Below are 13,505 nucleotides of genomic sequence, written 5' to 3' on the forward strand. Positions count from 1 at the left end.
AAGCCTCTTCCAAGCAACAGGAAACTTCACAAGTCCTCTTCTACCTACACACTGCCCAGCCCCTTTCCACGCCCGTCTGAGATGCTCTTCGTGGCTGTTCTTCCGTGAACCAGCATTTAGGTAGTATTCTCTCTGGGGAAGGCAGTCTCCTTCTCCAGTAGTGTCTGTCTCCATCCAAGGTATGGGCCAAGAGATGGATGGTAGGAAGAGCTCCCACACTGAGTTTGAAGGTCACATATTCCTTTCCTTGCTTGTAAGGTGGACCCAATCATGAGTCTTCAATCTGGAAACTGAAGAGTGATGGGGAGGGGGAGGGGGCTGGGGATGAGAAGAAGCAAAAGGGTCTAACAGAGCCTGCAAACCATGGATATTAGTAAGAAAAGAACTGCACACATGAAGACACATTAACAACTGAATTAAAATGAAACAGTTTGATTTCTTCATTAATATCCCAGTGACTCCATTCTCAGAGACGTTAGACTTCATCGGACAGGGTTTCTCCCGTTATTGCAGCATAGAGTTAGTTACCATCTTCACTTAGCAAATGGTAAAGGCTGAAAAAAATCCCCAAAGGAAAGGAATGGCCTAGTGGATTTTTTGTTTTTGTTTTGCTTTTTTTTTCTTCAGGGACATTGGCTGAATTGTCCTCCATATGGTCACGATGGTTGGAGGTGGTGTTTCATTTTGCTGTTATTTTTGGCACTGAAGGGCTTGGGATGGGACTGGGGGAGCCTGAGCCTGCTCCCCAAGGGGTTACTGTCTGCTCCAGTTACAATCCTGTGGCTCCCAAGGGCATCCCTGAACTGTGACTCATGCAGGGAATGGATTGCATGGACTTGGCGAAGTCCTGGCTGACCACCCGGCCATTCTCTCCGCTGCCGCCTCCTCCACTGGCTCCTGCCCCACTGTTCCTGGGGAGGGTGGATGTCCGTATGGCTTCATTGATGGATTGCTGTGGGATCAAACAGAAACCCTTTTCAGGAGGACAGGGGGTTCTTCCCCGGGTCCTTGGCAATGACTGGCAAAGAAGAATGAGTCAAGATGGTATTGAAACTATCCCCCAACCTTCCTCCCCATGCCTGAGCTAAAACAAAACAAAACAGTGCTGTGGGCAGTTCTTGGTAATTCTTACTTCTTCTCTAGCATGCTAAGTCCTTTTCTGATCTAGGATGCTAACACTCTAGAAATCCTAGGTTAGTAGCCCCAATCTGATGTGCCAGTCTATATAGAGGTTGTCCGTGCTAATGGTTAGCGTGCATTACACAGACAGTGGCCTTGGGCATGCATCCTTGCACTCTTTGGCACACGATCTTTTCAATCCCATTGTACATATCATCTTCCCATAGCCTTCCTGGGGCCTAGGCTCGAATGTATCAGGATGTAAGCGGTAAGTTACCGCATCCTGTGACTCCTGCAGGTGGGGCATTTCCCTGGCGCTGTTGGGAGTGGAGCTTAGGAAATTTGCATCCTGATACCTAAGCTAGATTCTGTGATTGGGTTCCTGTCTTTGGTATTTTTTTTTTTTTTAGAACTTTTAAACCTTCATGTCTACAACATGGAACTGTCTAGGCAGCTACAGTCTCCCTCCTTCCCTCTTTCTTCTCCGTATTCTTCCCTCCCTTATCCTCTTTTTCAGCTCCTTTCCTTCTCCCTCCTTCTCTTCTTCCCCATCCTCTTCCTCTTATTCTGCCTCTGCCCTCCTCTCTACCTCTGTCTACTAGGAGTGACACTACCGCACAGAAAAATGCTTTAAAATGTGATGGGTAATGTGTTATTGCTGGGATCGAACGATCTTCTGAAAAAGAAAACTCCTAGCTCCACATGACAAGGGTACTTAGGAGTCATTTGAATAAGATGATTCCAGAAATGTAGCCAGCAAGGGTCATGTGGAGGAAAGAGTGAGACTCTCTAAAACCCATCGCCTGTGTGTCAGCTGCTTGCTGTCAGTCCAGACAACTTGTAGGTCTAGACCGATGCGTCAGCTCCGTGTTGCCCACCTCGTGGATCCTAGTCCGCTGGAATTCTAGATCTGGGAAGGACTCAAGGACCACCCCAGCATCAGAACTGTCAAGTGGAACATTCGAGTAGGTCAAGAGGAAACGTTGTTCTGTTCAAGTTCCTCTGGAGGAGGAGCTCTGTACCATGAAGACTACCCTATCCCTTCCCACCCACTTCCGAGTACATAGAATCTTAGGGCTGAGGTTTAGTTTCACGACAGGAATCAATGTAATGAGAAGAGTTGTCTGTGGTTGGCAGACTTCCTCTGCTGAGGCCAACCTTTCACATTCTTCAGAGTATGTTCTCTTCTGCTTATCATCTTTCTTCCTGAAGTTTCTCCTCACCTCAGCCAACGGCCTAGGCTTTCACTTAATGTGTGTGCATCAAAGATTCTCTCATATGTAAGTTTTGTCCCCTTAGAGAAAGCTCACATCCTGGGGAGTGCGGGGCCATGCCTTCACAGCCCATGGCTATCCTGACTGGCCATTGTACAGATAGCTTTTTATAAGATATTTTTGAATTTACTTAAGAAAAAAATTACAGTCTTTTCAAAAATACCTGGGTGCTATTGCTGTGACCCAGATTGCTCATTCTGTCTCTTGTAGCTAGATGGACATAAACAAGCTGATGTACTTTTTTTCTTGGTACCAATGGACTTACTTGGTGGAGAACCCCGAATGCTACAAAACTGACTTGCCAGAAAAGATATGCCTCTTGTTGCAATGATAACAGGATGGTTATGGGGTAACCGACCACTTTCTAATTTGATCTGAGTCCTGCTTCACAGAATTTAACCCATGCCTGATACTGCAAATCCAAGCAGGCGTCTATGGTTCTAGATCATAGGGGTCCCTGTTATTTATTGTTTTGCTACATAGATATGTAAAACTACCTTTTCAATGATTGTGTTTATACCCATAGATTAGTGCTGTTCTTAACTTCACCCAGATAATTTTTTTTTCAGTAGTTAGCAGTTAATGCAGAGACTCACTATTGGTCAAAATGCTGAGACTAAGTGATTTGAAATGCCCAGCTGTACATGGGGTGTCTATATAAATCTGTCCCCCTAAAGGGTCAGTGCACATCACAAATGAGGGAGGAGGCCGAAGGCAGGAACTGGAGGATGAGACGAAGTGCTGTGAGGCGCTGTCTTCTGGACACAACACGGCCACTGCCCTAGTGTGCTCACCGTGGTGGGACAAGACTCTGTACCATATCAAGCCAACAAGATGAGGCAGCACTCCATCAAGCAGCACTGATTGGACTCAGTGTGTTCCCAAAGTAAGAACAAAAACAAAACAAGGGAAGAGAACATGAAGGTAGGCGGAGATGTGTTGGTTGGTATCCAAAAGGAGGGATGGGGTGAGCTGGAGGTGGATATGATCAAGACATATTGTATTCATGTATAAAATTATCAAAGAATAAATAAGAGATATTCTAAAAAATAAAATCTATGATTCAGACAGACTTCCCCCCATATGATGTTCTGCCCACGCTGGTTCTGTCTCTTCCTCAAACCCCAGACTTAGTTTATATACATCCGCCCCTGGCATTCCTCCACCAAAGAGGAAGTGTGATTTGGATTGCATTCTTTTGAGTCAAAGGCCAAATAAATACAACCATGATGCTACACAGGGGAAATCTGAGCTGAGAACAGGAAGAATTAATGATTACTGGTTCTTACCAAAAAAAAAAGGTTGAAAAGAGAAGAACATTTTGATTGTGTCAGTAGAAAAACATATAGAACTTTCTAGAGTGTAGATTGGAATCTAGCCTTCAAGATTTTGGCCTACTATGTTCCTTCAAAAATTCTCTCTCTCTCTCTCTGTCTCTCTCCCTGTCTGTCTGTCTCCCTGTCTCTCTCTTTCTCTGTCTGTCTCCCCCCGTGTGTGTGTGTTTTTGTGTGTGTGTTTGTGTGTGTGTGTGTGTGTGTGTGTGCATATGCACCAGCATACAAACGACCATGAAGGCCACAGGCAACCACCAGTCATTCTCTAGGAGTTGGTCCACCTTGTTTTTCAAGACAAGGTTTCTCCCTAGAACATGAAGTTTGATGACTCAGCCAGGCTGGGTGACCAGTAAGCCAGAGCAATCGCTTATCTCTGCTTCCTCGGCTCTGAGATTAAAGCATGTGCCATCCCAGCCAGCTTTCTTCCATGTGTGCTGGGGATTGAATTTAGCTCCCCACACTTATACACCAGGCACGTAGCAGCTGGGCTAACTCTCCAGCCCCACCGACCATGTTCCTTTAACTTAAAAAAAACTGTAACAAGAAAACAAGTTAAAGCTCTCATAGATTATCTTGGATTGTCTTTCTCAAAAGTCTCAGATATTTCTGTAATATCTCACTAAAAAGTTGGCAAATCGTGAGTTTATGAAGAACAAGGTTTATGATGCATTTGATACCAGAGTCTACCAAAATCTGAGACAAATTTGTTTGGCATGATTGCCTTGTTTAAGACGATAGTCATCTGAGACAGTGACAAAGTAGATGACCTATTCAATATGGTTCTTACACCCCCAAAGCTAAATAGCAATCATTAATAACATGCCTGTCCTTGCCTTTGAGAGGGTGGCTCTTCGCTGTCCCTCCCTTATCAGCTCTTTTTAAGTACATCCTTAGAGCTGTTGTTCTGAAACTGAGGCTCAGGGAGAGAAGAGTGAATGACAAGGTAAGCTACAATGTCCCCCAGTGTGGTTTTCCTGAGACTCCGTTCTGCGATGGTGACCACATTCTACTCCCCAGCCCGTTGGTTTGCTAGGAGAACTGTGCCCAGCCTCTGGATGCCAGAGACTATCCTAATAAAAGTGCTGTTTTTCGTTGACGACTCCACTGAGCATGTGTGGAAAGAAGTGGTTAAGCACCAACCGTAGCGGATGCTTCCTGTGTGTCCAGCCTCTCAGCTGCTCACGAATTCTAGGCAAGTGTACAGACCCTAAGTTGCCATGATTTAAGCGTACCATGGGTTGGCACAGCCACATACAATTTTAAAAGGTCAGCTACTCTCCTGACCGTTGGGGAGGCTGGGGATTCATTTCCCCTAAGAGCAAAGTAGGGAATGATAAAGATCTTGACTTTACTTAGTGTTGGCCAAGGACAAAGATTCTACTCTGTTCTCCCTGGCAGAGGAGAAGTTCTGAGGCTCCAAGGTGCTATTCAGTTCAAAATGTGCCCTAGGTGAGGCGTTGTTTATGAAGGTTTAAGTTACACTAGGAGGTCATGGGCTACCTGAAGTCCTTGTCTCCAGCACCTACATTACTAATTTAGTATTTCTCGGTCCAAATCTTACTAGTTTCCAGACATTTCTAGGCAAGAGTTTTAGTGTCTGGGTCTCTGACCCTGGTCATCCTTTGCTGACAACTCTCTGACTGTGGCTTAGTCAATCCTTGCCTCAACCCAGTTAAATAGATGATACTCTTCCAGAGACGCTATGTGACCTCCCTGCTCTCTGTCCTCTCATTAAGGGAAGGTCCTGGGCATTTCATCACTGCCACTATCTAGCAGGTCAATGTTCACCAACTCTCTGCCTTCCCCGCCAAACCCCAAGATGGGGATCTGTGTCTGGGTGGTTCCTGTCCCATCTCCTGTGCTGAGCATTGTCCCCCCTCTTCCTCTGTGACACATGTGTCCTGCTCAGAACACATCAAAGGGCAAAGAATGTCAAGAAGGCTCAGTGGAGATCCCGCGCTGAAGGTTGCCTAAGTGACACAGTCTGAGCAGGAAGATGCATTTGGTTTGTCTCTGTGACCAGCAGTATGTCTGGCACTTGAAGGACATAAGGAAAGAGTGCAAAAAATAAATCAATAGCTGGAAGAAGGGAGAACGAGAGGTTTAGAAGCATCTTGGCTAAAACCAAGGGCCTGGGTTTTATGGAGGCTTTGTTCACTAATTCCTGTCATTCTAGCTCCTGGTTTGTGTGACCTTGTGGGAGCAAGCTCCCACATTTCCCCAAGCCTCACTTTTTATTAGCCTGCAGATTCTCAGGAATACATTGCTTGACTTGTGAAAACGAGGAGCTAATCCCTTGATATGAACACTCCCAGTCTTCCCTTCCCCTCTTTAACTTCTCCCTGCCCTTTCTCCCTTTGTGCTCACTTTTCCTCTTCTTCCTTGTCCCTTGTATGTGACTAGAGAAGGTCTCTTTGAACTTCTGAGTCCTGGGAGGTGAGCCTGAGCTGATTTAGGGGTTCCCGGCTTTAAGAGTGGGAAACAGTACGACCAAGGAAAGACATAGGGTGGAAGGTATTTTCAAAGGCCCTGTCGCTTCCATCTGCATCCTGGTGTAGGGCTGTGGGCTGTACTTCTGAACAGAGCTAATTGCTTTTGGGAAAAGCAAAGCAGCTCATTCTGAAGCCCGAGGAGTGGCTGGAGTGTCTTCCATTTATCTCTTCTAGATAAGAGAGGAATTGGTGGAGCTTCGGAAATGAAGGGCCCACTAGATTAATAAAGAAAATAGCTCCCTTGAAGTGGAAAGATGGAAAGTTCTATTAGGAGTCCTGGTGTTTCGTGCAGAAGTCACGACAATGGACGGAACTGATTAAAGGGCCTTGGGGTGTAGAGACTTGGCTTAACGCTTCTGGGGGACCCTGGCAACTTCTGAGAAATTCAACAACTGCACTGTGTAGGGAGGTGTGAGAATGTCTCTAAGACTTGGTACTGTGACTCCAGGGCCTCAGCAGAGGACTCTTGCCATCTAAGACTGCAGTGTGCCTTCAGTGGGGCTGGCCGACTGGGGCTCAGTTCGAATTCCAGCCTCTAGTTAGTTACCTGGATAGTGGAAATTACCAGAAACCTAGAGGGAAGCTGGACATTCAGGTGGTTTCCTGTTTGATGGATGCAAAACCACATCATGGTTGATGAACACCCAAGGATGGGACTAAACTCACCTTGGGGGACACACACCTTGGGGGTGTGCTGCATTGCTTAACCTATGAGCAACTAACTCATGCCTCTTCCCTTACTTCAAGAGATTTTTCTCTCCTGGAAACAATTCTATATTAACTTTACTAAACATACTTACCCTATAGCCATAGCCCATTCTTTAAGAACTTATGGCCTGCTTGGCTCAAAAGAATCTACTACATGTAATTAATAAAATTACATGTTAATAAGTGAATATTAATAAAAGAAAGCTTGAAGGAAGCTGTAACTGCCTTAATAATGGCTGTTATCATATATGCTCGTGATCACTGCTCTTATTTTTTTATTGAGAGCTTACTGGGATGTAGGCCTCCTGCCAATCCTTTAATCTATTATTTCATATCCTCACTACAAATTTATGAAGTATATACTGTATCTCTGTCCCCATTTTTACAATAAAAATAAGGATCAGAGGGTAATTAAAACTTGGCCTAGCTGACAGAGTTAAGAAACAGAACAGATGGACTCATGCCAGGCTCTCAGCTCATAGATCTCCACTGGACACCGTGTCCTGGGGCACCATGAGAAAGAACGTTTGAGAACAGGCCAGTACAGACTCTGGGTCTCTGGTCCATGGGGAAGGGATGGAGGACTGCAAAGAGCATAGCTGGTCTAGCTCTTGGCCTGGGTCCCTCTTTGCTGCTTGAACAGTTGTTTCCTCTCTTTGAATGATAGCAGGGATTGTCTGTAGGTTTGTGTTCTGGATGGAATTGTCAAAGAAAGCTTTGTTTAGGACTCAGGGGTCCTTGCCACATCCAATAAAAGTCATGGAGGGTTTAAGATCTAAAATCAGTAACTGTGCTGTGATCTGCCTTTTCCAACAGGATGCCAAGGGAAGAGCGAGGTGAGCTCAGGTCCTCTAGACGAATGCTGTCACACTTCCAGACTTCAACTGTTCCTGATCCCACACTGTGGCTTTTAAGATGAGCCTCATGAGATAGAAAGACAGGGTGAAGGATCAGCTTGCACAGAACACTCAGGGCCCTGGGACGTGGTGGGAGGAGGGAAGCAGATTGATAGCGGGGAGACAGCTGGGACTGTGACGTGGGAAGGCTGAATGCCAAGGAAGAAGGTCTCCATACTAGGATGTGAAGCCCCTTTTTCCTGCTTTCGTTCTTCTCCTACCCAACTGAACACCGAGTTTGCAAGCAAGGACTGGCTAGAGATGTCCTCCCCAGGACTGGCCCAGGATCATGGCCGAGGTGGGGAGAGGCTGGGCAGGGCCTGTGCTCGTGGTTCGGTGATGTATATGTTCCACTCAGGAGGAGTTGAATATTGATGGAGGGGGCCTTTAGGGCACATTACAGGAGAACGAACCCCAGGAATAAATCTTATTCATCTAGTCAAGTCAAAGAGAGAGCCCAGGCCAAGATACCTGCTGATGTGAAGCCCACAGTGAACACATTTCTCTTCCCTTCTTAGTCTAAAGAATGTTTGTTCTTAATTCCTGCTGTTTTCCACCAGCTTCTTCCAATTCTCCTTCGTCTAAGTTCCTATAGACTTTACTGCCTGAAGCACAATCTTTCATTTCTTTATGTGTGTGTGTGGTATATGGACTTCTGTGTGTGGTATGTGTACCTGTGTGTGTGTGTGCGAGTGTGGTATATGTACCTGTGTGTGGTATGTGTGTACCTGTGTGTGTATGTGGTGTATGTACCTGTGTGTGTGTGTGTGTGTGTACCTGTGTGTTGGAGGTTAACATTGGAGGTCTTTCTCAATTTCCCCTTTGCCTTATTGATTGATTGATTGATTGATTGATTGATTTATATACAGGCTCTCTTCCTGAACCTAGACCTTGTGGATCTGGGTAGGCTGTCTGACCAATGAGGTTTAGGGGTCCCTCTGTTTTTTCCTTCCTTTCTCCAGTGGTGGGGTCACAGGTGTGCCTATGGTACATAGGTGTACCCTGTTTTTATGTGGGTGCCGAGACTCTGAACTTAACTTCTCATATCTGTGTGACAGGCACTTTACCGCATGAGCCATCCCTGAGCACTTTTTTTTGGTATCCATTTCTTGTTGAAATTCAAAGGTTTGAAGGTCACAGTTGACACTTGAGTCCTCTGCTTCCTGGTGGCACTGTTCACATGACTGCCTTCCGTACATGTTTCCTCACTAGGGCTCATGATGCAGTTGAGGGACTGTGCGAGGGTGACACCCCCCGGCTGCCCTGGGATGCTTTCATCTCTGTCTTTGCTAAGAGCCACTTGCCCCTTCTCACACAGCACTGGCGATGGTGAGTTCCCTTATTCACTGGGGTGGTCCCTGTGCTCCTCTGTTAGAAAAATGGGTTTTGCATTTTGTATTCACATCTACTCTCAGTTGGCTGCAGTCATTGCTTTCGTTGTGCTCTTTGGGACTCCATAAGATGAGCCTGCTTTTCTTCCTCCTCACAAAGTTTTCATGTTTTCTACTGGCAACTCTTCAGTCCCCTCTAATTCTTCCCTGCCTCTGCTGCCATCAGCTGGGTTCCGTGTGGTTTGGATTATTGAGCTAATCTGCTTAGCTTTCTCTGTGGATGATTTTTTTCTGCCAATGCTAGCCCATATAATACGGAAGCTAAAATTGGACCCAACTCACCAAGTATGGCAAAGTCAGCATGGAGAACTGGGTAGCCACGCCTTCCCTCATCTGGAGAGCTGTTCTGTTGGGCATAACTTTGCTGACGGAACCTTGACCTCTAACCTCACCAATCTATCTGACCTGTCTCTGGAAAGATGCACTTGCTATTTTGGGCATAGTATTCGCCAGATTCACCCCACTCTTCCCTTGCTTCTGGCTCCCCACTTCTCTTTCAGTTTTTTCCTGCTGCTGCTCCGCTCCCTGGATGACCTCAACCTATTTGTTCCTACTCCTCTGAGCGAGAATCCTCTCAGGACACCCAGCTGTGCCACTTGGGACAGGGTAGGAAAAAAGACCCAGGAAGACGATGCCACCTTCATCCGTTTGGACTCGCTGCGGGATTTGTAGCAGAACTCGATTAAGGCAACCAGCATGGCCAGTCCCAGCCCTCCGATCAGGATGTAGAATACGCCAGCCACATTGCTGAGGCTCAGAGCACTTGTTTTGTCCTAGAGGAGGAGGTGGAAAAGGAGGGGAGGGGGAAAAGGAAAGTGAGTCAAGAGGCTGGAGACCATTGAGGCAGCAGCAAATTAACACACATACACTCGACCCCACCCCCTCCTCAGCATTCACGGTTGGAAATCGCTTGTATTCATTGGCGGAGTTCACAACATTCCCTAGGGGCAAGGGGAATGTGTGTGTGTTTGTGTGTATAGAAAACCATCTGTGGTTGTGTTGACCTTCTAATTATATCACCTCCCTCCTCATTGTCTTTTCTGGGACAGGAGATAACCACAAAAAATTTAGGCCAGATTTGGGAAGATCTGCACCCTCGAGCTTAGCCAACCCTTTTAGGAAACCCTTCCCTTTAGCTCCATGTCTACTTCATCTCTGTTGCTTGGCAACACGTCAGTCTCCATCATTGTACATGTCTCTGAGTGTTTTGCTGGGAGTTGGTATTAAAGTGAACTTTCCCCTAGATGTGCATTTGATTTCAATTTAATAAGACAGCTCTCGAACACATAATAAAGGCAGAGGGATGCATTCCTTTAATTGACTGCTCTTAGTCCCAATTTAAAGGGGAAACCTGGCAGGAGGGGGGCTTAGATAGGCAGAAAGGCACTGAGCTAGGGAATGGCTCTATTATACCCTAATAATTATGCTTAATCGGTGTCATTTCTTGTTTCTATTGGAGGTGCTTGCTAAAATTGCTGTGGGCAGACCTGGATGACTGAATTTAGAAATCTCAGTTGCCTGTAGTAAAAGGTACTCTGTTGGCTTCAGAGATGCCAAGTCCCATAGGAGGGTACCGAATTCCCAGAAGCCTGGGGCAAAGTACTGACGTCTGGTAGGAAGGAGCAGGACCCGGTTTGTGGAGCCTGTGGATCCCACTGGTGTGGGAGACTGTCCCTGAGTCCTGTCACATCCTGTGTGCTTCAAGAATGCAGGAGTGAAGGAGAACACTTTCAGGCAGGGAGAACACCGACCCAAACTACTGTCCACAGTGGAATGCGGTGACTCTCACTCAATTCTCAACACAGGCAAAGAACACCTTTGAGTCTTGGAAGAATGATCCTTCCCGGTCCTTTCAGTGCCTCTTGACAACTTTCCTTTATATTGTTAGCTCTTGTCAGAGTGTTCCATTAAATCAAAATGAAACGCATGTGTCAGCTTGCACAGGTACAAGGCATTGGTGGCTGATTGGTGGGTGGCACAGGATGTGTGGCTTTTGTATTTCTCCACATGTTCCTTTTCAGGTGGGGTGGGCTGCATAGTCCTGGGAGCTGCTCTGACATCTACCTGGGAGAATGTGGGCACGAGGAAAGGGATTTCTTATCTTCTGAGTCAGAGGCGCCGTTTCTACTAGATGTCCAGGGTTCTTGGTGGTTGAACTTGGGAGCTGCAGATGGTAGGTAGCACCTTGCCTCCCTGCTCTGGAAATAGCCCCAGCCAGCAGAGCCATGGAATTATCTACAGCCACCCCTCGGTGGCTTCTCGTGTGGCTACAAGAGACAGTTTTTGAATATGTGTTACTTTTGGGCAATGCTTAGCCTGGCTCTCTAGGCAGCAGAGATGATTATTCAAGGGAGTAAACTTTTTTTTCTGTCTGGGATTGTGGTCTGAGAAGAGAAATGTGAAAAGTGGATTCACACTTTGTGTGATTTTTCAGAACACCTAATCTATGTTCCTGCTTGTTTTCAGAAGGTATGCAATTTTTAGGAGTCCTTTACAGAAATTCTTATAAAACTCTCCTGTCTGGACGGGAGCAGGGGTGGGCAGTGTGGGGAGACATCTTAAGGAATCACCAGCTCACACTGTAGCAAGGACTAGATAAGGGTGATGCTCGGAGTCAGGGAGTGGGGAAGAGCTGGGAAAGAAGGCTGGAGGCACAAGCTCCCCCATCTTTCAACAGCTAACGCACACCTTGCTCTGTCCATCGCTAAGGGTGGTGTCTTCTGACAATTCTTCATAGTGCCCCCAAGCTTGATTCAGTTAGAGAGGTCTTCAGAGATACAGGGATGGCGGGCACCAGTTTTTGTTTCTATCTTCACATTGCTCTGTGATTGTGTCTGCCTCCCTGGCCCGGCCATCCATTTACGGTATATCTTTGAGACAGAATTAGGTGTCGTGTGGCAGTGAGGGAAGAACCGTGTTCTGTACAACTGTAGAAAGGAGAGGGTCCAGTGACTGGGCATCTGTGTCTGGAGTGGAGACTTTTTAATCACTACTCTGTCTTCTTTCTTTTTCTGCTGTGGGGATCGAACCTGAGTCTTGGGCATGCTAGGCAAGTGCTCTACCACCGATCTACAGCCTCACCCTTGGTATTTGTTTGCTCGAGGCAGGATTTCAGTATACAACCTAGGCTGGCTTTGAACTCACTGAGTAGCCTAGTCCAGCCACCACTTCCTGATCATCCTGACTCAGTTTCCAAAGTTTTGCAATTTTTGGTGTGCATTACCACAGTCAGCTCATCTACCTAGGAAGATGCCTGGCCCAGAGAAATGGCTGCTTGTGTAAAGACAGCTGGAAGGTTTGGGAGCTGTATCCCTTTTGGCAGGCAGATCAGTTCCATAAACTCTGCAATAGCAGAGGTCATGGAAAATTCTGGAATCAAGGGGGAACTTTATCCTCACTGTTTCTAATACCAGACATGACAGAATTGTCTAAATTTGGCATGTTTTAGTAAAGTATGTGATGAGGAGCTAATGTTGGCGTGGTTTTAGTTTAGGCAAGTTTGCATTTAGACAAGGTTTGTGAATCCTTCATGTGTGCCATTCGCTTTGTGTATGTGTGTAGGTATTATTTTTTTGGTAGTGCGGGGGTTGAACCCAGGGCCTCATGTGTGTTAGGCAGGTGCTCTACTGCTGAGTTATAACCCTACCTCATGCTTATTAGCTCTTGGGAGAGCATCAAATTTAGTTCTTTCTAAGGAGGTTTGAGATCTTCTGGTCTATTGCCATCACTGACCTTTGGCACCCATTGTTGGGATATGATGGGCTACCCTGGGGCAGGGACAAAACTTCTTTTATTTAAGACTGGAGCTTTGACTCTTCTCTGATTCATTGTGCCATAAAAGGGCTTTTGAGTAAATAGCAGTTGTTCCAATACATGGAAAACTGCAGGGTTCCAGCTCTGATGGGGGAAGAGGAGATGGGGTTGGGTCTTCCAAGTGTTCCCTGAAATACCCCTATCTCTTTCCATTCCCAGCAGACGTACTCCCCCAGAGCTAGGCAGCTTGCTGGTAGGAGGGAAGAGGGACAGCTGTCTCCTGCCAGGAACAGACAGAGTGACCATGCTGGAGAGTGACGGGCGAAAAGGACAAACAGGGAAACCTAAAACTCGGAGCTCGCATCTTGCAGAATTGTTGGGCTGGTTGCTATGGTGATGACCCCAGCTCCACAATCTGTTCTCCTGGACCTGTTGTCTTCAAAGTGTTGCCTCCCTTCTGGGGAAGAGAGAATCCCCACCATCCTGTATATCTCCTTGTTCTTCCCCCAGGTTGAGGAACTGTCTTGGATTCCTTGTT

At 46.5% G+C, this 13,505-nt stretch overlaps 1 protein-coding gene across 6 annotated transcripts in view; it reads right to left on the bottom strand.

The window, feature by feature from the left end:
* Window positions 1-769: 769 nt before the first annotated feature.
* Gria1 (glutamate ionotropic receptor AMPA type subunit 1) overlaps window positions 770-13,505 on the bottom strand; it is a 316,597-nt gene continuing 303,861 nt past the window's right edge. For all 6 annotated transcript variants that reach the window (XM_038326152.1, XM_038326151.1, XM_038326149.1 and 3 more), the window contains 2 exons: window positions 9,853-9,987; window positions 770-973 (listed from right to left, as the gene is read on the bottom strand). In XM_038326152.1, the coding sequence (XP_038182080.1) occupies window positions 770-973; window positions 9,853-9,987 (339 nt within the window). The remainder of the gene's footprint in view (window positions 974-9,852; window positions 9,988-13,505) is intronic.

The sequence above is a fragment of the Arvicola amphibius genome, chromosome 4, assembly GCF_903992535.2.
Source record: "Arvicola amphibius chromosome 4, mArvAmp1.2, whole genome shotgun sequence".
Classification (NCBI taxonomy): Eukaryota; Metazoa; Chordata; class Mammalia; order Rodentia; family Cricetidae; genus Arvicola; species Arvicola amphibius.